This window comes from Planococcus citri, chromosome 2 (assembly GCF_950023065.1).
Source record: "Planococcus citri chromosome 2, ihPlaCitr1.1, whole genome shotgun sequence".
NCBI classification, from domain to species: domain Eukaryota; kingdom Metazoa; phylum Arthropoda; class Insecta; order Hemiptera; family Pseudococcidae; genus Planococcus; species Planococcus citri.
Window position 1 is genome coordinate 49,406,102 of NC_088678.1, and position 23,419 is coordinate 49,429,520.

The 23,419-nt window shown below is 36.8% G+C and overlaps 2 protein-coding genes across 7 annotated transcripts in view; both read right to left on the reverse strand.

Annotated features, from left to right (window-relative positions):
- Nucleotides 1–23,419, reverse strand: part of hts (adducin 1-like protein hts) — a 54,294-nt gene that overhangs the window by 2,032 nt on the left and 28,843 nt on the right. The window contains exons 3-16 of one of the 6 annotated variants that reach the window (XM_065350950.1): nucleotides 21,653–21,839; nucleotides 18,846–18,997; nucleotides 15,048–15,422; nucleotides 14,765–14,863; nucleotides 14,451–14,654; nucleotides 13,828–13,961; nucleotides 13,013–13,136; nucleotides 11,606–11,629; nucleotides 10,887–11,000; nucleotides 10,704–10,796; nucleotides 10,413–10,611; nucleotides 10,196–10,300; nucleotides 9,224–9,295; nucleotides 8,824–8,880 (exon numbers count right to left, since the gene is read on the reverse strand). In XM_065350950.1, the coding sequence (XP_065207022.1) occupies nucleotides 8,824–8,880; nucleotides 9,224–9,295; nucleotides 10,196–10,300; nucleotides 10,413–10,611; nucleotides 10,704–10,796; nucleotides 10,887–11,000; nucleotides 11,606–11,629; nucleotides 13,013–13,136; nucleotides 13,828–13,961; nucleotides 14,451–14,654; nucleotides 14,765–14,863; nucleotides 15,048–15,422; nucleotides 18,846–18,997; nucleotides 21,653–21,839 (1,939 nt within the window). The remainder of the gene's footprint in view (nucleotides 1–8,823; nucleotides 8,881–9,223; nucleotides 9,296–10,195; nucleotides 10,301–10,412; nucleotides 10,612–10,703; nucleotides 10,797–10,886; nucleotides 11,001–11,605; nucleotides 11,630–13,012; nucleotides 13,137–13,827; nucleotides 13,962–14,450; nucleotides 14,655–14,764; nucleotides 14,864–15,047; nucleotides 15,423–18,845; nucleotides 18,998–21,652; nucleotides 21,840–23,419) is intronic. The other 5 variants (XM_065350952.1, XM_065350951.1, XM_065350954.1 and 2 more) reach the window with 5 other exon arrangements.
- LOC135836244 (protein PFC0760c-like) lies at nucleotides 819–8,817 on the reverse strand. The gene has a single exon (XM_065350949.1). It carries the CDS (start codon nucleotides 8,146–8,148, stop codon nucleotides 1,258–1,260), a length of 6,891 nt encoding a protein of 2,296 aa, XP_065207021.1. The 5' UTR covers nucleotides 8,149–8,817; the 3' UTR covers nucleotides 819–1,257.

Here is a 23,419-nt window from a genome sequence, read left to right on the forward strand (position 1 = left end):
GACTTTTGGACAACTTTTGGAATTTTTTGCAAAAAAAAACTGAGAATTTTTGACAACTTTTAGCAAAAATCAAGATTGACAATTTTAGCAGAAAGTGCGGATTTTCGGCAATTATTGGCAAAAAATGGCACTTTTTCGCAATTTTTGTTGAAAATGCGAGAGCAATAATTTTTTGGTCATTTTTCTGTTGAAATTTTTCTGCTAAGTTCCCAACAGTGGACTTTCCCCCCTCCCATCCTTGCTCTCAAATGGCATAAAGGTGAGATCTTACACATTATACTGCAAATACCTCATTAAACGAGCTCAAAAACCCAACCCTTCACATTAGAAGTGGTAATTTTGCACTTTTTTACAATTTGAAACTCAGTAGGGGGGGATAGGAGGTAACATTAATTAATAAATAAGCTTTAAAAAAATAAACTGATAAGAATTCCATTTTCTCAATTTAATTATTACCAACAAAAAATTTCATATTTTTTCAGGCTTCTAGCATATCGGCCAAAAAAATGCTCAAATTTTTTTATCTCCTCTCACATCACATCTCCCTTTCCAGGAAAATTGAATTGACTATAATTTTGTTTACAATTTTTACAAGAAAATTTGGTCTAAAAAAATCGATTTGCATCTCCTCATCGTTAGAATGAATTAATTAAACAAGTTAGCGCAGATGATAAAATTAACAACACTATGTTATGAGAGTTCTCTCATGCTTCAGGTAAAATGAAAATGAAATGAATGAAAAAAGTGCAAAATCAGTCAATCAAAAAGCAACGTGAACAATCAAGCTATGTACAAAAAATACGATTTACGCAATATGCACAAAATTACAAAATGTATTTCAAGCTATTACATTTTTTTTTGTTCAATATGCAAAAAACATCAAAAATCACCGGTATACGTTAACACAAGTTATGACTCTAACTACATAAAAAACGTATTTTTTAAATGCCACAAAGTACACGCTAAATAATATTACCAAACAAAAATGACGGTAGGTAAAAAATAAAAAACACACATTCAAAATCTTAACCTTAAAAATACACACAAACACGAACATCTTTGGATCGGGTTCCGCGTTAAGCAATAAATTATAAAAAAAAATTATCGAAAACGAAAATGAAAAAAAAATGACGAAACGATAATAATAAAAAAAAATTATTAAAAATAACGATAGCGCAAAAATAGCTTAAATCGATTAATAACTACAAGAGTCAAATAGTAATAAAAAAATCCAACAATAAAAAACAAAAAACAGTTTCATGTTTCACAGGACGACAATAGAGATTCGATTAGTTCGAATTCTTCGAGCGAATTAACAATAGGCGATAGCGTATTCGAGGTTAAATTTTCGATAATCGATTCTTGGTTAACGAATTGAGCGGCGGTCAGTACGGGCGTGGATGTTTTCAGCGAACTATTTGTATTAATTTGATTACGACTTTTCAACAGTTTTCGATTGACTCGTTTTTTCGAGATGTTTGTCGTTTGATTTACGTTTTTCACGGTAGGCGATGATACATTTCGTTTAGGAGTAACGACGGCGTTGAAGGTGGTACATTTACTATCGACGTTATTTAAATCTCGAGTTGAGATATGACAATAGCGATGGTAACGTCCGCTGGGCGACGAATCGAGCGATAATGATTTGCGAGCGGTGTTTCTGGACGTTTGTTTTTTCCTCGGCGTCGTTTGGAATTTGATCTTGGGCGAGAAATACTCGTACGAGACGAATTTAGGATAATCATTCTTGAAATCGGTCAATAATCGAGTTACCTGCTCGAAACGATGATGATAGTAGGGCTGGCCGTTATCTTTGGCGTCGGCGTTGGTTTTATTTTCCTCGCGAAAATCGCGTTTACCTTCGCTGGTCGATTCGGAGCAGTTTAACGAATCGTCGAAAGACGAAGATTTCGAAGTCGAATCGGACGAGCTACGTTTATTATCCCATTCGATATGCAGCTTTAATTTAACGCTGTATTCGGTCACATCTAATGGCTCGAGTTTGGGTTTCTTTTCGTCTCCGGCACCGTTATTACTGCCGGAGCTGCTGGTAGCGTTATTACGTTTCGACGAATCGTCCTCGTCGGTGGATTCTTTTTTCTGAGACGACGAAGTACGTTTAACGCTTCTACGATTCGTGAACTGAACTCTGGTTTTGACGTTGTTACGTGATTTACGTTGTTCGGGGCTGTATCTTGGCTTTGTCTTGTGTTCCGGCGTCAGCGAAATGGACGATTCGCTTTTATCTATCGAAGCTTCCGATATGGTAACGAAGCTTTGATCGATTTGACTAGACGAAGACGATTCTCGTTCTCGATCTTCTTCCGGTTTACTCGAAGAAGCGTCCGAAATGGTGACGTAATTTTCATCGAGCATTTCGTTCGAAGAGTTGGCGACGGCGGTATCTGCTACTTCTTCTTTTACGTTCGAATTAGCCGTATCGGCGCTGATTGCATTAGCTGTATTGTTGTTGTTAGCGGCGATGTTTTTGACGAAGATTTTCTTCTCGTTTAAATATCCGAGTAAACTGCAAATTTCAGCATTAGTGTCGCAACCGATCGAATACGAAATCGATTGATTTGATACAGCGATTAAGTGTTTGTTTCGTACAAATGCTGGTTCGAATGCCGGATGGTTATTGTCGATAGCATCAGTAGCGTTAGTGTTGGATTCAGTTGACTGCGTAGGATCGATGTTGTTTTCAATTATAGCGGAGTCGTTGTTGTCGCAGGATTCGGCGATGGCTTCATTTTCGATAGTTTGAACTTCCTCAGATTTTTCACTAGAACCGTTCGAAAGCTCGTGGATCGGGTCATTTTCGATAATATTGATATTTTTAGTCGACTGATCATCGACATTATTGGTCGATTCGGTGAGCTCCTGAATAACGTCGTTTTCAACAGCAGCAAAATGATCGCTGTTGCTATCGAATAATTCGTCGGCTTCGATGGTTTCTTCGGGTTCATAAACGATGTAATTTTCTACAGATGCAATTTCACTGATCTTTTCAGCCATTTCGACACTTTCCGAGGACTCGGAAACAGCGTCATTTTCTATCGAACGGTTTTCGACATTTTCGGCCATCCATTCGGGCGGAGGCTGATTACTGACGTCGTCGGTAGTTTCGATGGATTCATCGGTTTCAAGCGATTTTAAGATGTTACCTGTTGATTTATCAAGTTCAGAAGACTGATCCAAGTCATAATGCGGTATCGATACATCGTCAATGTTTTCTTCGGGTTCACAAACAATGTCATTTTGTAAAGATACAACTTCACCGATGTTTTCAGCCACTTCGACGCATTCCGAGGACTCGAAAACAGAGTCATTTTCTATTGAACGGTTTTCGACATCTTCGGCCGTCCATTTGGACGAATCTTTGATGACAATATCGTCGGACTTGACATCATTGTTACTTTCAGGCGATTCGACGACAGATTCCAGGGGCTGATTACTGACGTCGTCGATAGTTTCGATGGATTCATCGGTTTCAAGCGACTTTAGGATGTTACCTGTTGATTTATCAAGTTCAGAAGACTGATCCAAGTCATAATGCGGTATCGATACTTCATCAATATTTTCGATAACCGATGAAGACTGATTTTCAACAGTAGTATCGGTCAATTCAACAACATCGGCGATGGTTTCAGAGAATTCGACGACAGAAGCCGGAGGATCGTCGCTTGTGTCATTATTTTGCACCGTTACAACGTTGTCGACAGTTTCGACGAATTCGCCGGACTCTGACAATTCGCAAATGTTATTTACAACGATGGAGACGTCGTTATCGCCATTTTCGGGCGAATTGACCATTTCCGAAGGTTGATCAATGGCGTCACTTTGTGCTAGTACGTCGTCAACATTTTTGACAATCGATTCGGACAAATCTGGAACAATGATATCTTCAGATTCACTAACGTCATCGTTATTTCGAGTAGATTCGACGATTTCTGAATTTTCACCAATCAAATTTTGCATCGCCACAGTGTTGTCAATTATGGTAGCCGATTCGGCGGTTTCGACCAATTTGTCAGATTCAGGCGATTCGAAAATAACGTCGTTTTCAACGATGGACACGTCATTATCGTCATTTTCGGCCAAATCGGCCATTTCCGGAGGTTGATCAATGGCGTCACTTTGCACTGGTACGTCGCCAACATGTTCAACCATCGATTCGTACACATCCGGAAAACCAATATTATCAGATTCGACAACGCCATCGCTGTTTTCATCGGTCGATTCGACGATTTCCGAAGACTGGCAGATCACTCCATTTTGCACTGCTACAGCGTCGTCGATCATGTCAGTCGATTCGGCAGATTCGGATGATTCATGAACGGGATTGTTTTCGATGATCGCAATGTCATCGCTGCTCTCCGGCGATTCACCTAGTTCTACAAGCTGATTCGCAGCTACATCATCATCATCGTCGATATTTTCGGCAAATTCTGCGTTAACGTTATTTTTGACTATATCTTCGTCGTCGCTGTTTTCGGTTACTTTGAAGAATTCAAAGAGATCAGGAATGCTGTCATTCTCAACGATAGCTGTAGCAACAAAGGCATCGTTGCATTGAGACGGTTCGACACATTCTGAGGGCAGTGGGATGGCATCCTTATCCATCGTTGTTACATCGTCCCCGCTATTTTCGGTTTCCAGATGGGCAGATTCGGATGATTCGGAAGCGGCTTCGTCGTTTTCAGCTACCACAATGTCGTGGTTATTTTCAAATGATTCGATTGATTCGGATGAGTCAGAAACGGCGTCGTCATTTTCGGAAGATTCTATTGATTCGGATGACTCAGAAACGACGTCGTCATTTTCGGACAATTTGTCTGATTCTGACAACTTAGAAACGACGTCATCATCCTCGGCTGATTCGGACGACTCAGAAGCGACGTCGTCATTTTCAGAAGATTCGACTGATCCGGGCGACTCAGAAGCAATATCGTCATTTTCAGGTGATCTGACTGATTCGGGCGACTCAGACGCAACGTCGTCATTTTCGACTTCCATGTCGCAGTCATCAACTTCGGGAAATTCGACTGATTCCGAACGTTCCGGTGAGGATCCATTTTCACTGATTTTCCCAGACGATTCGATCGAATTATGCATCGTCATTTCAACAACCGTAACATCATCATTATTTTCAGAAGATTCTGCTGACGCTTCGAGTTCACAGACAACTTCATTGTCAGCAGCTTCGACATCAGCAACAGTTTCGTGATTTTCCAAGAAATTCGCGTCGTCTACAGAAATACGATTGTTATTTTCTTCGCCAGTGATATCCGCGTCCAATTCAACTTCATATTCTAGTTGCTGACTGGCAAGTACCTCCTCGCTATCGCTTTCTGCCTCTTGATGAGCTACATTTTCAAATGTTTTTATCGCAGATTCGGTGATTTCAGTATGATCGTCAACAACAATGGCGACGTTCGAAAAATTAGCACTTTCGATGACCGAACGATCGTCTTTTTCAGCTTCTGGCGCTCGAATATCATCCTCGCAAGGGGCATCTTTCACAATCGAATTATCAGTTGTTATTTTACACGGGGTTTCTTCTTCTTCTTCTTCGAATTCTGCAGTCAATTCGGGGATATCGGCGATACTCAATTTTGCAGTTTCATCTGCCGCAGCGACGATCAAATTAGAATCTTTACAGACGTACGACGAGTCATCGTCCATGTTGTTATCGGTTTTGAATTCGTCACGAGGTGAAGTTTTCTCGACATCGGGAAGATCGTTGCAGAGGATATCTTGTTCGGTTTCTGGATCATGGGAGGAATCCTCATTGTTGTTCGCATCGTTGAGGAAACTTTCGCCGAAAACTTCAGAGACTTTTTTGAATCCGATAAAAGCCTCGCTCACGTCGCAAGGTAGTTGATATTCGGCATCTGAAGTTCTAATGATTACGCTATCGAAATCAGTTTTTTTAGGCGGTGACTCGGTAACTTCAGAGTCGACAGCAACGTTTGGTTGTTCGATAAATTCGCATACTTCGCCGTTAGCTTGACTTCGGTGCGAAACGTTCAATTCCAAGTTGTGTTCGGAAGTAGGCGTTGAAGATGTTTCAGTTTCGACAGCAGTAGAAGCAGGAATCGGTTGCGTATCATCGTCGCAATGCGCGATGACACTTTCAGGTACATTTGACGTGACTCCTGCGTTAATATAATTATCAGATAAATGATTCGAATCCGAATCAGGTTTATTTACAAGCACCGAAGCACGAATTGAATCGAGATGTTCGTGATCCATATGATCAACACGAGTAGACATACTTTCAGCATCATAACGAAAGGTATAAAGTGCCGGCGATATTTCATCATTGATTAGATGATCATGTAGCGATTGATCATCGCTATCGATTACCGAATCGAACGAACATTCGTCGTTTTGGATGACCGAATCGGCATAATGGTCACTATCGAGATCACTGAAGCGCCGATTACTCGGCTCGCTGTCGTACACGAGACCGAAATCAGTAACTTCTTCTTCTACAGACAGATCAGGTAGTTCGGTGTCTTCGTGATACGCAGCTGACTCGTCAGACTGGTCGAAAAGCGTGTTTAAGCAAAAATCATCGACTTCGAAATCGAATATCTTCTCAATCTGAGTAACCCATACAGCATCTTCGGCCTCTTCTGACCCAGAAGATGCGCGACCATCGAAAGGCACTACGATGGGGCCGATTTCGGTCGAGACGACTTCGCTGTGTAGCTTCATATCGGTATAGTCGCCTTCGGACGAGCACGTGATCACATCTTCCATAAGAATACCCGAATCCAAGACTATTTCATCCGATTCGTCGTTCGCGTCCAAGCTGCAGGAGTCGTTTTTCAACGCTTCTAGGTATTCGGTCGAATCTGCTAGACAGCTGATGAGAGATGATTCGCTGATAGTGTGGGCATCGCTATCGACTCCTGTTCCGTTGACATCGGAAGCTGCGAAATTGGCCATCGGAGATGAAACGGTTTCCGAATCGTTTCGGTTGATTTTCGCGTTCTTCACGTGCTCTAGCAGGATGTCGGCGCAAGCGATACATTTCTCCAAACTATTCCATACGTCGGTGTCGAGGTGATCGGCTCGAGAAGACTCATCTTCGATCACGTACGTATCCGGAGTATCGCTTCGTTCGAATTCTGGCTGGGCTGCGATCGCGATGGAGTCGATTAGTTCGCCCTGTGGTTGAACGAAAATCGTAGCGGAATCTTCCAGAATTGATTTCAACGAGCATTTCGAATCAGAAATATGGCTTTCTTCGTAAATAACAGCTAATTCGGGTTTGTATCTGGCGCCGATAGTCAACGGTGCTTTTTCGATAAACGACGTAACGCATTCGTGATCTATCGTCGGTTTCGCGGCGCCATTTTCATGAGCGAAATAATCCTCGTCGACGTCGTTGAGCGACTCGTACGTATTCCATTCGACATCTGCGACTCCATCGTCGTAGCCGTCGTCTTCATCTTCATCCTGCATCAACGCAGACGATAAACTCGTATCATCGAAGTCATCAATCTCGTCTGCATCGTTGAATTCCGTCTGCGGTGCATCGTCGTCATTTTTCTGTTTACAAATCACGGTTATTTCGTCAAAAGACGTATCATCGGATACGTTGGTTTTCGTCGTACTGGAATTCATTTCGTTCGATTCTTCCGGGTTCTCGAATTCGTGCCCAATATACGAACTCAGCGACAAAAAGCTGCTAGATTTTTCGTAATCCTTTTCTGGTGACGTTGGATCTTCTTCTTCATCTTCGGTGGTTGGATCTGAAGAGAAATCGTGCACAGATCCCAAAGATCCTCGAGAATACCTGCTACCACGCTGCCACCGCGGTAACTCGATCAAAGTCGTAATTTCTGTATCCGAGCAATCGAAACTGGACGACTTGAGAGAAACGTCGCGGAATTCCGGCGCTTCCGGAGCTACCCGCAGGAACGCCGGACGTACTGACCGCTGCTTGAAGATAGAACCTTGTTTAAGTCGCGTCATTAATTCGCGAGCGATTTGTTTAAACACATCCTTCATTTCGCCACCGTCTCTGGATGGGAACGATAACGACGGCGGCGACGAATCGTAGTCTTTTTCACATATCGAAGCGCAGACAGGTCGTATCATCGATTCGCCGATAGTTTTCAAAATAGGACGCATTTTTTTTACCTCCCAAATTCGTACGATAAATTTCTTTAATTCTTCCGAGTAGAAATCGTATGTGTCTGCGAATAATCCAAATACACACAATGATTATACTTTGGGTCGGCGCCAGTCTGACGACCGAAGGTGTTAATTTTCTGCTCCCCGAATACATTCCAAAAAAACACACGTACGTAACAACAAAGTATAACACGAATGCTTTACAAATATCTACGACGACATGAAATCCTCTACGACGCGTTTTACCTGAGTAAAAAGATACACAATAGAGATAGAAAACAAGAGTACAAGTTCCCTTAGGTATTTCCGTAGCATTTTTTATAATTCAAGTACAGCTTAAGCGCAACACCGTGGTTAGTTTTTGATCGCAGGTCATGCAGAAGCGATATAAATAAATACAAAATAATATGGAAACTACGTGTAAAGCGTTTTTCATAAGGTGCGAATTGATCCTTTTTTCCAGTTTTGTAATCACACACCATCTTTTTCCAATCGTCATTAATAAATACAAACACAAACTAAACAATTCAAGTTAATGATTAGTCCACGTGAGATTAATTGGAAAGGTTTTAGGTCGTTATTCAGGAACTCACACACACACATACAGGTCATAAGTGACTTATACGTACGATACACTTGCACGATATCGTTTTGCAACCGTACTTTACATACCTCTGATAAACGCTTTAGTGGCAGCTTGATTTTTTGAAAGTTTACGATTGGCTTTATCTATTCACCAAAATGAAAGAAAAAAAAATGTAAACTACCAGCATACACAACATGCAATTCGAAAAAATAAGAAAATTACAGCATATTCGAAGAGGAACACGTGCTCAGAATATTCCTCTTTTTATAAATTACAAAAAAATGATGAAAAATCGCAGTAAATAATCGACTCGATACAACGCTGAAATATTCTAATAGCAAAAGACAAATGAATCACTTTAACCATGCGAAATGAATCTAACAAAATGAAACCTTCACAAAAATAGAATACTGCAAGATATAAAAAAAACCCTCATCACCTACGAAGATGCAATGCAACTGAAAGGAAAAATTTTCCAACACTTACCATCGCTTAAAACCACTTCAGCTTGGCTGGCTTTTGGTACTGTGGTAGTTTCGATTTGGATAACTCGCATTTCTGGAAAACAAAAATTAAAAAAATTAATTACAAATGCAAATTTGATAATTGTAATACGTCATCTACGAATCAAGTTTTACAGAAAAAGGCAGCCAATTGAAATGTGCAAAGCAAAAATTAAAGGTTTATTATTGATCTCATAAAATTAGAACTGCAAAATTTTGCATGCAAAAATAAAATGCAATAAAGAGACCAATTTATATGGCATGCAGACAAGGTGCAATCTCTCGGCTGAATCAGAAATCATGAGATTTGGATTTCTGTAGAGACAATATTTGAAACTTCCCAAAATGAAATTTCAGCAACCCAGACAGATTCAGTTACAAGACGTGAGCAAAACATTTCAATGCAGAAAAAAAAATCACCCGAAAAGTAAGAATACATATTTCATTTTTAAAAAAGCTGAAAATTTACTTTGTGGCAAATTACCCAAGTACTGGAAAAAAAATGATATTTTCTTTACAGAAATGTTGAGCAACTTCTGGAAAAAAATTGAAACGTTTTGGAAATTTTGAGAAATTTTCAGCAAAAAGGTGACAGTAAGTATCAAAATCAATTTTTGGCAATAAAGTGAGATTTTATGGAAATTTTTGGCAAAAACTAAGACTTTTTGGAAGTTACTCCCAGCCATTATTTTGCTATTTCTGTCGGAAAAGTGAGACTTTTTTGCAAATTTTTAGTTAAAAAAGTGACTTTTTGGGAAAATATGTATCAACGAAACGCTAGACTGACAATTTCATCGAAAAAACAAGACCAAATCAGCAAAAATTTCACCCAATTATCAAAGCAAGCAAAGCACACGAAAAATAATTAAAATCGATACGATATACGTTTGTCAAATCTGCCACCAAAATCTACTATAATATACAGAGAAACCAATGGCATTCGATTAAAGCCTACCATGCGTTAGGCTTTCATCTTCAGTTTCGCTGGTAATTCCGGTATTTTGTCGTTTACCTGAAGGAGGTAGAGATGATGATAACGCGTCGCTTTCATCTTCATCATCTGAAACAATCCCCAAAGGCGACATTAGATAACTTGGAAACTCATCAATAACAATTCCTCTCTTTCCTTCTAGCATCCTACGTCATAGATAATTTCCGCAAATTGTACTTACAGTACGAATCGCCGCGTTGCTTTCGAGTGATATCTTTTTTATAATTTTCGATTTCTTCGTCTGTGACGGCGTCGAAGGGATTCTTAGCGTAGGGAGTTTTATACACGGTAGCATTATGTTGGTATTCTCGTTGGATGATACCTTTTGAGGCGGCACCTACTAATATGACTTGATCACTGGTACCGGAAATATTCGCATCCTGTGTTAAAATCGATAAAATACTACATTACAATCTTGATTCCGATTATTCGAAGGAATATACAGTAATTTCAAGTTTCACGTCACATTTACCTGTAATTTTTTGGCTTCTTCCCACGAAACGCCTTCTAAAATATGTGATTGTGGTCCCGAGGTAATTTTATCAGCTCTTCGGTTTTCTTTGATCTGTGCAAAATAATAAACCACGTTTAAGTACAAACAACATACAATATTTCAATAAATATAGTACAACGAACAGCTTTACGATTTACTCACCTGCTGCTGTAATTTTTTAAATTCTTTCGGGTTCGTATTTTTTGGAACAAATTGTAAAGCATTTTCAATCTTGACGGGCGTACTGGTATGGGAAGGACTACCATCGGCAACCCACTGTCACACAGACAAAACCGGTGCCATTAGTATTTTTACGAAAAATCATACTTAAAATTCCAGAGAAAAAGAACTATAAATAGCTTCGTTAAATTTTAATTCCAAAAAAAAAAAAATGAAAAAAAAACTTCAAAAGCGTTAATTTTGTTACAAATGAAAAAACAAAACAAAAAAATGAAAAATTTTGCAAAAGAAAAAAAAAAAACTCGATAAAAACAATAGCAAACCGGATTCATAGGCTTGGTTTTGTCTGTGTCTATACTGCAACGGAACACTGAAGAAATTTTAGGACAAAAAAGGACAAAAAAAGAAACAAAAAAAAAGCAAGCCGAAACAAAACTGAAAGATTCAATGAATAAAAAAAGCTCAACTATCTCTTTTTTAGATTTAGACACAGAGGGGAGATTTGGGCATTCAGTCCATACAAAGCACATGCAACCTCGTAACAAATCATACCCGGGTTTGCTATTTGAATTTATCGCGTTTTTTTCTATCTTCTTAAGAAAAAAAATGTAAATAAATTCGAGTAAAAAATTACGAATTCGGACATCGACATTTAAAGCCACGTAACTTTCGTTAATTAACAAAACAGCTGCAAGCATTACCTCTTCATTGTTCGCGTCAACCCACTACAAATAAACAAAAAGAAAAACAAAAAAGATAAAAATACAACACGCAACGATAAAAACAAATTAAGGAAACAAAACAAAAAACGAAATTAAAATCAACTCGAGAAAAACTACGAATACGACGACGAAAATAATAAACTACTTAAGAGTACTAAAAAAATGTAGAAAAAAAAATAGAACTAATCAAATAAGTGCAAAAGATTAATACAGAGAAAAAAGAGAGTAAACTATGAACGAACAACTAGATTAATAATTCATGCGGGAGTTTTCGATTGTTTGAGAAAATTATCAACTAAGACCACAGAACGAATTAAGAATCCCGGTCGTATTTCTCTTTCGTTTTCAATTATGCGCTTATTTTCTCAAACAATCCAGCCCACAAGAGCTATTTGTCAATATAATCCAATTCCACGAACAAAATACACGTTTCGGTTTTCCTTTTTCCCCATCAAAATCCATCAACTACTCTCGCATTTCATTCGGAATACTTTTTTTTACATCAGATAAAAAACGCATGCAGACCCCCATTTCGTAATTTCTACAAAACAAACTATAAACCCACATACCGTCTAAAAAAATTTCTACTCAAGCTTTCGAAAAATTCGTAATTTTTATTCTCTTTAAATATTAACCCCCTTCGAGCTCTCGAACGATCCTCATCATCTTCATCTATATACGAAGAAAATAAAAATCCAGAAATGCTCGATAATATTAAACTTTTGTAATTCATTTTTAAAATGCACAATTCTTGTAATGTCATTTAAATAAAAAGCACACAAGCAATGCATACTATGGATAAAACACATTTCTGGTGAACATTTTAAAACATTTATAAAGAAAAAAAATATGTATCTATACCATAATAACTTACTATAAAATAATAAAATAGCGAAAGTTTCTGTATTTTTTTTTTCATCTTTCTTTAAATATAAATCTCAAAAAAGTAGATAAAAATTCTGCTCTATCCTTGGTATCATCTCCCATTCCCCCACCCCATTTTATACATCAACCGCATCAAGCGAAAGAAATCCAACAAAACACAAGTACCATGTACTTGCACATGCCCCAAAACTTCCTTAAAAAAATACTCGTTGCTAAAAATTGACCTAAGAAATTTTTTCTTGGTAAAAAGAAGCGCTTAGTTTTGGAATTTCTTCTTCTACGAGAAGAAAGAGAGTAAAAAATAATAAAAATAAGAATGTGAACTAAAGAAAATTTGCGGAAAACTTAGTAGACGTTTTGATTACCAAATACATACTTTCTATGTAAATCAAAACCACTCGCGATTACCAATTATAATCACCGTTATCTTTACTAAGTATTAAATTACTAGCGTAATTGAAATATTTAATTTTGTGTTCCACCGAAAGCGATGGTTTCTACCTTAGTAATCTTCTTCGGGTCCGACGTTCCGGTTTCCAGGATTTCGACTTTTTGGTACACGTTGGGCGAGTTCAACCATCTAATACGATCGCTTCCTTTGCCTCCGAACGCTTTTTTCCATTGGCTGGAAATTTAATACGAGACAAATACGTTAATGATGTAAAAGATAAAAATGTGCACGGGGCGAAAAAATTCTGAACTCGAAAAGGGACATCTGCTGGAATGAAATTTGAAAATGACTTCTACAGGAATCTCTACAACTTTGAAGGAATCTAAATTTTTCAATCCTCACAGGAGAGAGAAACACATATTTTTCAAGTCATCTTGAGGAGAAAAAATTGAAAGAATCTTAGAGTCAAGATATTTGTTCATCGATTGAACCTGGTTAGAAGTAACGTGAAGCTGAACTAAAATTTTTCAATGGATAAAAAAGTACTTTCATACCCAAATGAAAAATCTTGAAAAATTTTCAACTTTTTGATTTACAAATAGCATCAATTTATCGTGAATCTTATACCGCCCACCCCTCTGAATATGAAAAAATTGATTGAAAAATTGAATATCAATTTCATATTGAAAAGGTATTTTTTTCTTCATAAAAAACCGAGTCAATAAAGAGGCACCTACGAAGAAACTTCTTATTGTTTTTAGATTCGAAATTTCCGTCGATTTATTCCACTCAGAAACTTCCTCAGTTTGTTCAAGTCATATTTATAAAAAAAAATTCAACGCCAATTAAACCTTATTATCTTCATTTTTTCCATATCAATGGGAATTCCACTCGCTAATCAATCAATTAAACTTCGAACACCTACCCTTTGTATAATTCTTCTTCTTCTAATAAATATCCCAAAGAGGATACCGCCGGTGGCACTTCGACATCATTTCGGGGACGCGGCAATTCGCCTTTAATCAATGGCTGACGGTACACATAACCAGTTCGGAAACCCTGTGAATCAGGTAAAAGAAAAAAAAACTCGTAAGCGAACGCCATTCATAACACGTAGCGTATCTAGATAAACATCGTACAAGTACACGCGACGAGTCATCGGTTTATCGGACTCATTATCAGGATAATCAACTCGAAACTCGTAATAATTTAGTACATGTAATATACACGAACGATACAATATCAAAAACATGGAAACAGATTTATCGCGACTAATAAGTTAGGTATCGGAAAAAAGTACCCAATAAACGAATGAATGAAAAAAACAAACCAAATAAAATCACAACAGAGTAGGTAGCTTATCGTGTATCGAACGCAAAAGTAGGTAAACATCGACTACCGAAACAATTTCGCGAGATTAAAATCATAATTTATGAATAATTAATTCGTCATTTTTGCTTACACGTTCGAAAAAAAAATTACGTAACGAGTTGCACTCCAAGTTGGGATATCATTAAGCTACAAAAGACGATTAATCGTTTCGCTTACCGCGTTATCCAGCATTCTCATTAAAGCTTCGAATTCCAGACCACCGATACGCCACCTTTTTTCGGTAGCTGCGGCAGCCGAAGGCACGTGCGATACGGGAGGTGAAATATTTTCGGGTATTTTTCTAGCCGAGTCGTACATCGATTTTCTGGTCTCGTCTGACAGAAGCACCACGTTATCTTTTCCTAGAGGCAATACTTTCAGCTGCGGGGTACAAAAACCACATGACCGAGTGTTAGAAAATTCGCCACATCGATTAATAATGAGCTAGACATTCACGCTGAGTGGAATATTCTCCATTATCATTTACGTACTTGAGTTTCGCACGCGTTCACTGTATTATAAGCGTAGAAAAATGTTTCTTCGATCGTTTCTCCGCAGCACAAAGCACCGTGGTTTGTCAAAAATATAACCTAAAAATGAAAATAAGTATGTAGATCAATAGAGATCGAAATATAAATTTTTTAGTTAATTAAAAATTTGTAGGAATATAAGACAGGTACTTCCCACTTTTTATCATTCAAAGGGTATATTTACAGGTAAATCATGCCGGTAAATACGAAATTTTCGACGACAATGACGAAAATTCATGCTTACTTTATTATTTGGTCCTAAATTTCTGACGATTTTGTCTCGTTCTTCGGGTTCGTTGGGAATGCCGATATAAGAATGATGACTAATTTCGCCGATTACGGCGGCTTCTTGACAAATCGGCAGTAAGCCGTCTTTGAGCGACGATACCGCTAATACGGATGGCGTGTGTAAATGTACAATGCATTTGAGATCCGGCCGAGCGGCGTATATGGCAGCGTGTAGCTGGAATCCCGTCACGTTGACCGAAAAATTCGTCGTACCAGATTCGATAACGTTTCCTTGCATATCGACTTTGACCAGCGACGAGGCGGTTACTTCGCTATACAATAATCCGTAAGGATTTACTAAAAAATGCTCTTCTTGTTGACTCAGACGAGCCTGCGGACATGAAAAATCATAAAAATTAGTAAATTATCAACCACACAGTGCCTACATTTAGTTCTATACAATATCTATTCCATCGAATATTTTTGCCTCGGACGAAACATAGTGAATATTTATTCGTCTAACCGATTGCATTTGCTTTTTTAAACGTGTGTGACGTTCCAAGTCAATTTTCAATTACGTAAAACAACACTCCTTGTATTTTATATTTCATTTTTTTTTTATATTCCTCTACTCGAAAAATATTCGTACGTATCGGAGTTCTGTACATTATCAACTCGTAATTTACCACCTACTTATAAATACGAATCACTTTGGCCCGACTGGCTCCAAGCCAACGTTTCCTCAATGCGAAGGGAAAAACAGGGATTACCATCGGTGAAATTCATTCGTATTCGTATAATAATCGTTTCGTTGATTTCGAAAAAAGCAGAAACAGAAAAAAAGATTAATCGTTAGCATAATACGCGTGTAATCGTCCAGACAAAAACTTCTATTACGATGATTTCGAAATTAATCGGGCGCTTCGAATATCAAAATTATTTTAATCCGGTCGTCTTCCCTAATGAATTCGTCAAAAAAAAACAGAAGGAAATTACAAGCAAAATTTTTTCTCAAGTAATGGAACAACTATCTACAGTAAAAACTCCAGACGAAAATACATCTCAAATTCTTCTCTCAACTTTTCATTCTAACCATATAATTTTCTCTCTTTTACGTTACCTACCTTCTCAAAATCACATAACACGTTTATATTAAAACCATATTTTATGTTATACTTTTCTTTCTACGCATTGCTGATTCATTTTATCAACTTTTTATAAGAGAATTCTACGGCTAAAAAATTTTAACAAATAGAAAAGAAAAAAAAGGCAATTTTTCATCAGAGATTTTCAATTCTTTCGTCATTATTACTTCTAGTGAAATACTTAGTTGAAACTTTAGCATGAGGAAAAAAATTCGTTGTGATTACATAATCAACACATGTCCCATCGAAAAAAAAACGAAAGAACAGAAAAAAACACGCAGTAATTTTTCACTCTGACAATATAAGAATTTCTAAAAATTCGTGAACATTACTCATTCGTTCGCATTTATTTTTCTAAAATAAAAAAAAAACTTTATGTGTTTTCCTTTCCCTCAGAAAAAATATGCTTCTTCAAAAATGAGCTTTCAACATTTTGATGGTATTTTTCGGACTTTCTGAAGCTGTGGCTTATTCCATTAAAGATTTAAAATCTGAACTAAAATTGAGAGAAAAATTCGAAAATATTTCCCTCTCATAGCTTTTTGCTGGATTATTCAGCAAAAAACAATTTTTTCGATTTGTGATGACACTGATGACTGTCTTAAAATCAGGTATGTAAAACAAATCAGGAAAAAAGCTTAAAATCAGGGTCGGTACTGAAATCGAAAAACAAAAATTCGTTCTTTTTTCGAGCTACATTATTACTTCTGAAAAAAAGTTCAAAATTCAATACATTAGCATCCGCCCCGCACCCCCACCACCGATCAAAAATCCAATTATTTTACCTATTGACAGGCCCACGCACAAAACCTACTAGCATTTTTTGTTTCTACGCTAAAATTTTGTGCTTTTAAATTCGTGCATTTTTTCATCATTTCTCTGAATTTTGTGCCGATACGAACCCTTCTCGAATTATGGTGTTTTCAAATTGTGGAAGCAATTTTCAATAGAAAAATATACCAAGTAATCTTGGAAATTGTAAAACACGAACTAATGATTTTTTCTCAACACCGCAAAATAGAAAGTGAGATCCAAAAATTGAAATGCTGGACGTTTGGAGGATCTTTTTGGAATTTCTGCAACACTTTGAACACAGAATTTTTCGGAATTTACTCCTTCCTCAAAAAAATTCCAAATCGGTGTTGACATTTGAGAAAATTTCAAGCAACGTATTTAAAAATTTTTTTTTTATTAATAATTTGCAGTTTCTTTATTCACTCAAAAATACCGCACGGGCAAAAAATCATCACACCAAAATAAATTTAAGCTAAAATATTTTCCCCTAGTCATAAGTGTAATCGACATGTTCATTCGACGGTAAAAATAATTTTCTATCAAAACTCGATGAAATGTTGGCATAATTCAGACACGAACTGTGTTTTCCATTGCGTAGGAAATTTCATTAGGAAACGAACCAATCAGCTGGTTACTGGGTATAAAGGCCCAACACCTTTTATCCCGCACACTCCCATTCCTTCATATCTCGCAATCGCAAGTCTATTTCCGAACCCATCCATCGATACCATCTTTCTACAATAATCCTTTCTTATTCCCAGAAACTGAAATTCTACCACCTTTTCATCGGCTCGTCTCCCCTACACACAGTCGATAAAAGAAAAACCTACCTACCTACATACACCTTTACTTATTATACCTACACCATTAATATTCGTACCCTGTGTTCGAAGGTATTCTGTGCATATTAAGATAGTACTTTCTTCTGCTTTTTCTTCGAAGAAAGAGAGAAGAGAACCACCAAGAACCGAATAATGAGAACTCGTACGAGTACCGTACGTGGGTGAAGAACGAGAAAATGAAACAACTACAATACGAGTACAACTGTTCACAAATGTCCCAACATAATGCATGCTAATTAACATTAATTCAAGTTGAAGGTTTAAAGGTTATCATTTTAGTGGCACGTTGAAATCTATAATAATAATAATAATTTTATACCAGAGTAAGTATGTACAAGTATGATCATCGATCCCTATACGAAGGTCTACACCTTATCAACAGCCCGTATCTGTTTAAAAAAATAATACTAAAACGAGTAGATACGCTGCATCGGGTATCTGCGGTAGCCATTGGCCAGAGGCACTTTTCCCAATAGCACATCAGTCAGAAGAGTGATCATAATCAACGAGGGAAAAAAATACAAAAACAACACGAGCAGTCACCCGCGATATGGCAACGGAAATTCGATTCGAAAACACACATGTAATTAATTCCTACGAGAATCATCTGACTGCTCGGTGCTGTTACCGTCAATTCATCCTTAATCCCAAATGACCGCGAATATCTCTGTACTCGTGCAATAAACAAATCGCGATCCCTAATCGTGTCCTATATATTATGCTATGTACATTACGAATAGTTTTCGATTAGAATATGTACATTGTACGTATGTATTTTTTTAAAAATACACTACATTTCACCTCGACGTGCTATGTACACCACCGTATCGCATCGCCTTACTACGACGCAATCTAAGAAATATCGAAATGCACTCGGTATCGACTTTTGATAAGAATAGAGTAATGTAAACCATTACAACAAAACATATATCCGTCCAAAGAAACAAAATATTCGTGGAAAGTACACTAAATATGTACTTGTTAAATCAATATAAAACGAAGTGAAAGAACAATGATGGTGATGCAACTAACCGTAACATGATTATAGATTCCTTGAGTCCATCCGTATAAATCAATCAATCTAAACAACGCTGCTAATTTACATCTTAAAATTTTCTCGCCTTTTGCATAACCCATAGCTTCGACACCTCGGATATCGTTAATTGGAACAGCGCAACTGGTACCTATTTGACGAACAGAGAGAGAGAAAGAAAAAAAACACCTTTAAAAAACTATATCATACAAACGTTAATTTTTACTTATACTATATTTCATATTTTTTCTATAGCACGTGTTGCTGATTCGAGCTCTGAACACGTGTGTGCAAACGCATACCTTTGGATGATAATCATACCAACCAGGTATAATTAGTAGGTATTAAAATGAACGTATTACATTACGAGACCATGTACTCGTCTGTTCAAGAACACACATTACAACGTTCATTCATTATGTGTACTCGGTATACCTAGACCTACACATTTTTTCCCCTCATCACTAACCAAACAGTGAAATTATTTCGAGTACGAGACGCGTAGGTATAAATAAATACTGTTATTATTCCGAAGGTACAAATTATTCATTACATGTTGAGTACATTGTACGAATAATATGTGGTATATTAACGAAGTTTTCAAGCTGAAGAACATTTTCCAGGGATTATCAATAAAAAGTGGGAAAATGAGCAATATTTTCTATAAAAAAAAGGACGAACTTGAAAAAGAAACATACTATAGGCATCAAAGAGAAAATTGAAGGGAAAAAGTAACTATATTAACTTTTTGTTTTCATTGAAAAGTAACTAAAAAAGTAGCCAACATTTTTACAAATGCATCGATCTTTCCAAATTTGCCATTAGACTCGTTATTGATGATACAAAATTCAAAAACCGAAGCATTTTCGAGAAAATCGTTCAGATTATTCAAATAACTATTTCATAAAAATGCAAGAAAAATTACTTCTCGGGCGAGAATTTTTTGCAGTTAAAATTCAGATGCTAAAATACATTTCTCAATGAATTTTTAAAATTCAGATGGAAAAATCAAAAATTTACCAAATTAACCGAGAAAGATGAAATTTGACGTGTGTACTATTTTCGGCCACCCCCCCCCAATCACCCCGAAAGCGATTGATGACAAATTCAAACCTTTTCGAGCCGTTCTGGAGCCTCCAGAAAATTTCTGAAAGTTGATTTTCCCACGAAGTTGAAAAAATAAAATTTTCATAGAACCCTAATTTCAACATGCCGAGTCGATTGGAGGTGGTTCAAAGTCGTCCTGGAGCCTCCACCCATATTCTTGACATTCCACTAGCAAATGGCCCCTACGGTCTAAACTGAGCTATTGCCATGGGGGTAATAATATAGGCTGTGCGAAATCGAATAGAAGTGATTCCGAGCACGAAATATGCAGAAATCGCTAAGAAAAGTCAATTTAAATTTCAAAAATGCAAAAAGTTCATTTCCAAACATTTTGAGAAAAATGAATTTGAAGTTTTTGAAGCTAAAGAATGTTAAAATTTCAGAATGTTTTCAGATGATTTTTCAGGTTATTTCATCAATTTCGCAGAAGTGGAGATTTTTTCCTGTTTTTTTTTTAGGGGGGCGCATAATTGATCAAATGGTCGTTTTTTCGAACACAAAAAAAAATTGGATGATTTTGATTCATTTCGTGAAAACGCGATTTTCTCCATAATTTGTGACCGATCAAATGGGCCCTGCGCTAGGAAACACCATTTTACAAAATTCCAGATTTCCCCGAAGCGCTATGAAAATTGGTCAATCAAATTAACTCAAGTAAGTATAAACAAAATTGGTCCTCATCACATATCATTTTTCCAAAATCCGTTTCTGCCATTTTAGAACCGCAATTTCCACAGCGATTTCATAATTAAAAATTGAAAAAATACATAGGGTATCCGGTTCTGACCGATGAAAAAGATTCTGGAAAATCAGTGCTTAATCGGTCAAGTGGGTCACTATCAAGCACCAATCGCGTTGATAGGTGGCTCAAGTTCATTTCGACAGATTTTATCGCACTAACTGGAATTTCCAAAAAAAATGCTGGAGGCTCCAAAACGACTTGAAGCCATCTATTTACAATCAACTAAGATATGAAGTAAATTTTTTAATTTAATTAGGTAAAATTTTGCAGAGATTTCAACTTTTAAAAATACGTTTCAGGCTTCTAAATTAATTTAGCAAAATTACGTTGTTTTTTTTTCTATTTCTGAGTCGAATTTGCTTTTTAAAAATTCACACAAAAAATAAACCCAAAAATTAAGTTGCTGATGTATTTTTGCAACCCCTTTCTATTCAATTCGGGCTGAGAAATGTGTCTATCAATACTGCTAAACAAGAAAATGAGGCTCAAATTCAAAGTTATTAACTCGCATTCACCTAGAGAGGGGCAAGGGTTACTCTTACCTTGTCTTCCCCAATTCTAATTTTGAGGGAAAATGGTCGAGCATCCATGAAAAAAAATAACGATTATGATTTAGGTACAACTTATCACATTGATACAGAAATTCAGCAATGAGAATCCGCTCGAAATGAGGATCAAATTTGATCAATAATTGACGACTAAAGTGCCAAAATATGCCGTTTTCACAATTTCGAATTTTCAATTCAACCCTCTTTTTGGAAAAATATTCAATTTTTTTGTTTTTTCAGTACGTAGCACCATGGGGGTGACATTCGACAAACTAACATACAACAGTCATTTTCCTTCTAAATTCGCCAGAAGAGCACAGCAAGGCTCTGGTTATGCAATAATTTAGTTTTGCATGTATTTATCGACTGATTTATTTACTCATCTATTTATTTACGAATATGTACTTACTTCTGAAAAGGTGATTGTTAATACCGCTATATTTCGAGCCGACCATGTCGGATATTTGTTGTAACAGACCAGCCGAACTGTTACCGGCTTTAATTTGCGATTCTATAATTCTTTCGAGTTCTTCTCGAAATAAACGACTATTCATGATTGATTCGACTCGTTTTCGCCTTTCCATTTCTCGCATATCCTGTAGAACAAAAAAAATCACCCTGAGTAAATCAATCCATTCCACCAATAATTAACGTACCTACTTACACTAATCTAATTCTAAGAACGATCATTTCTGCGAATAAAATTCCATCATCTTCTTAATAAAATTAGCCCGAAAGTGAAGATGTATGTATTTTACCTCACAACTTACATAGATGTAGTACCACCGACTGCATCAGCAACGGTGACAATAGAGCCACCAGCCAAAATAACCAGCATCAGATAGTATAGTACCTGCTCCTCGTACAACCGACTACTTTTTCAACCATATACGCCAATTCCCAAGGTCAATAGGTCATCTTTCGTTAGCGCTAATATAGTAAAACCGTTACCAGATCAATTTTTCATTGTACCTCGACATTCGAATGGAATTTGAATTTTGACCTTACGCCATCTTAAAAGGTTAGTTTGGATCGAAGAAGTCGAGAAAATACTCAGTCGTCGAATGTTCCATCTTTTGAACAGCGAATACTTCGTTTCTGTGAGAAGTGTTACTATGAATTTGGATAGGATATGAGAATCGAGACTGCGACATTCTTCAATTTATCAATGACTAATACATGAGTAAATTTTAGTTAATTTTCCCACCATTTCTATGCATAAAAAAAGTATAATTTATTATCGATGCAGTTGAAGTGCCCAAAAAAGTGGTTTTTTTTTGTTATCGTTAATGGTTTTGAAAATGAGTAAGTTTCAAATAGTCGTATTATTAATTATTATACATGCTGTCCATAAATTACATGAATGCAGACAAATTCTTTTACGTTAAAAAAAATGGTATTGGGATGGACCTGAGATGCACAACTTTTTGAGTTATTGAGGTTCGTCGAGTTTGACGACTACTTTGAAAACTTTCAAATCAAATCTCAACTTCCTACATAATTAAAAACATGAAAAGATTCCTGCTCAGCATTATTATTGCTGATAATAGACAGGTCAGAAAAAATGTAAGCTTTTCTGAATGAAGTCAGATTTTAACAAAAAAAGTCGTGATATTGTACTAAAATAAGTCGAGAAAAAAAAATTCGAATTTGTTTGAAAGACTTGGCAAAAGCTGAGCAGGTAAACTGAATCTTGATCCGTTAAATTTACAAAAATTGCAATTCGATTAGGTAGTAGGTAACCTTGTCGGCAAGCACAGTTGTCAGTAGTCGATTCTTAACCCTCCTCCCATAATTTCTTCCTCCAAATAACTTTCCTTTGCTATACGCTCCCAATAATTCTCAACATCGAACTCGCATTCGATTCGCTAAAATATGTATTTTCAAACTCATCGTCAGTATCATCTTCGGCTTTAAATATTAACTACGATTTCGTCGATTTCGATATCGGTCTCATCGTTTAACACCAACTTCACAAACCAGACAAATTTGTCTGATTTATGAACGTAAAACTATTCAAAAAATTCTACATTTTTTTCCGGCTTTAAAATCGAATTCTAAATTTCATCGAAAGTGATTCAATAAGCTAAATTTTAAAATAGCCTTCGACGTTTCACATACACACATCGTGGGTTTCCCTTCGCCTCTTCCACATTCTTTACACCCCTTATAAAAA

Excerpts from the sequence above, each read along its gene's own strand:
- LOC135836244 (XM_065350949.1), bottom strand. The coding sequence starts at position 8,148 with ATGCGTCCTATTTTGAAAACTATCGGCGAATCGATGATACGACCTGTC.